General features: G+C 30.0%; 1 protein-coding gene across 2 annotated transcripts in view; it reads left to right on the top strand.

Annotated features, from left to right (window-relative positions):
* The window catches only part of LOC106877959 (vesicle-fusing ATPase), a 62,843-nt gene that overhangs the window by 49,900 nt on the left and 10,131 nt on the right, over positions 1-2,812 (top strand). The window contains exon 22 of one of the 2 annotated variants that reach the window (XM_052975029.1): positions 532-620. In XM_052975029.1, the coding sequence (XP_052830989.1) occupies positions 532-609 (78 nt within the window). In that variant the 3' untranslated portion in view covers positions 610-620. Of the gene's footprint in view, positions 1-531; positions 1,944-2,812 lie in introns of those variants that run through there. The other variant, XM_052975028.1, reaches the window with a different exon arrangement.

The raw sequence follows: 2,812 nt of genomic DNA, 5'->3' as shown, positions 1-2,812 counted from the left end.
ACATGTAGATGTAGGTATGTACATACATGTACTTATATATGCATATACTCCTTTATTATTTGTATTATACTTTTTCATAGAAAACTATGTAATCGTTACCAATATAGCAGGAGATTTCACTGCAAAAAAGTCTAAATTAGACTCCTTAGGGATCGTTCTCCTTGTTTATATATCCAAAGTTTTAAATTTAAATTTAAGAGAGAGATTTGACGCTAATATCCATTATTATTGTAATTATTATTGTAATTTATTCCTATCAATGAGAGAGAGAGAGAGAGAGAGAGAGAGATAGAGAAAGTTTGATTAAAGTAAATAAAGAATATGGGATAAAAATTCATTACATGTATGGAACAAGGCAAATGACCATGATGAAGCCCTGTCATGAGCAAAGTCTCCATTGTCAAACTGACACAAACTCAAAATCTTTGCTGCTCAACCATTAAATTTTTGGCAGGGTTTCACCTTATATATATATATATATATATATATACGTTATTTCTACATCTTTTTTCCTTTCTTTTTCTACTTCAGGTTGATGAAAAAGAACGAACTCAGCAGCTTCTACATCGCTTCGAAGATGAAGGATGCATGTTCTTAGACAGTATGTAAAAATAAAAGAGGTGCTTTACATAATTATTTTTGTCACTATTTGTTTTCTTAGCCCCGTTTCTTAATTTATGTTTAATTTTTAATGTACCGTATTATTATTAGTAATTTTTTTCGTTTTTTTTTTAAAGAAAATATTTTGAGCTCTATTTTATTTCATCTCAGTTTGTCTCATCGCCATCCACGTTTGTGAGTACATTTTGTGCTTGGGCTTACGGAAAGGAGTTATAAGGGCGAAGTGGTGGAATCAATAGAGCTTTTGAACAACATACCGTCTGGTATTTTGTTGTGTCACTCTACATTTTGAGTTCAAATCCTGCCAGGGCCAACTTTGCCTTTAATCTTTCTAGAGTAAATAAAATAAGTACCTAAGTACTAGATTTCATTTAATCAACTGTTTCTTCTATCCCAAAATGTTTGGCCTTATGCCTATATTGAAACTGTTATCCTTATTAGTGTAATTTATTATCGGTCGCTGTTATTATTGAAGTGGTGTGGTGGTAGTATTTAGTTATGTCCTTATAGATCTTGAGATCAAATCCCAGCTAGGTGAACTTTTCCTTTCATCCTTCTGGGGTTGATAAAATAAAGTACCAGTCAAGAACTGGGGGACAATATAACTGACAACTACCCCACCTTCCAGATCTCTGGCTTAGAGCCTATTTATTGTTATAGATGTTTTTGCTGTTATTATCTGTTACTATTATTAAGTTGGGGCAGTGGCAGTATTTGTTACGTTCCTATAGATTCAGAGATCAAATCACACCAAGGTCAACTTTGCCTTTCACCCTTCCAGTGGTGGATTGTCGATAAAAATAAGTACCAGTGAGGAACTGGGTTGATTTAAGCAGCTGTTCCCTTCCTTATAATTTATGACCTTGTGCCTACATAATAAATGATTTATTGTTACTGATTAATATCATTATTTTTGTTGTGAGTGTTGTGGTGTGTTGGTAAGTTACTCTGTAAATTATGTTTCACTTGTGCTGCTAATGATGCTGGATAAAAACAAAAAGTTTTGTACAGCAAAACAAGTCAAACCACTATGTTATCGTCAGTTTTTTTTTTGTTCCTTTCTGTTTTAAAATAAACAGAAAGGAGATTTATGACAAAAAGCAACTCCTAATTTTAACAAAGCTGCTCAAAATGTAGCACACGTTATGTATATTTACCACGATATTTATTCAAATTTAAAAAAAAAAAAAAATCTTGACTCTTCTCAGTAAAGTAAAAATGATAATAATAATAATAAATAAAACTAAAAAAAAAATACATTTAGAAAATGTTCTATATTGTGTGATTTTCTGTCTATAAAGCTATACTTGTCATGTATTGTCTGTAGAAGTTTGTTTACTTTTTACCTTTACTCTCCATCAGCATTTCACACATTTTCACATGTATGTGCATGTACAATAATATTACAAATATATATATATATGTGTGTGTGTATCTGTGTGTGTTAATTATTTAGTTGTTATTTTAAAGGAATTTTAAGAATAACAACAGACCATTTACTGATGGATGTGGCAGACCCAATACTAAAAGTAGCATAAAATTTATCATGAAATTAATTTTAATTATGACTTCCAACTGACAACTCTTTCAGCTTTGTTGAATTAGATATCAGGTGAAACTTGAAGTTACAATCAAAACTAAATTTATTATATATATATTTACACACGTATGTATACATACAAGCACAAGGATTGCACACATGTGTGTGCACGTACAAACATGCACAAATTTGTTTGGAAGAGTACTAAATTTGCATGCCAGCGTATGGTGTGTAACTTGGGGCTCTGAGATTTTGAGTTCAAAACCATAGATGCCAACTTATCATTTCGTTTTTGGAGAAGGTTATAAAATAAGTTACCAGCAATACCAATAATAAATGGGTGTAAAGTCTGAAGACAGCATTAGTACTTAATCAGTGCATTTTGGTTTGTAAACATTAATAAAAGATGACTTTTTGGGTTCACTTGTTACTAAGTTGTCAAATGTTATTTGTGTGTGTGTATTCATAAATATATATGTGTGTGTATGTGTACACACATATATATATATATATGTGTATATACATATATACATATACATGTATATATATATATACATATACATGTATATATATATATACACACATATATATATATATATATATATATATATATTTACACACACATATATATATATATATATATATATATAT

Source organism: Octopus bimaculoides, chromosome 20, assembly GCF_001194135.2.
Source record: "Octopus bimaculoides isolate UCB-OBI-ISO-001 chromosome 20, ASM119413v2, whole genome shotgun sequence".
Taxonomy (NCBI): domain Eukaryota; kingdom Metazoa; phylum Mollusca; class Cephalopoda; order Octopoda; family Octopodidae; genus Octopus; species Octopus bimaculoides.
Note: the sequence above shows the minus strand (reverse complement) of the source record. Positions and strands in the feature narration are given on the sequence as shown.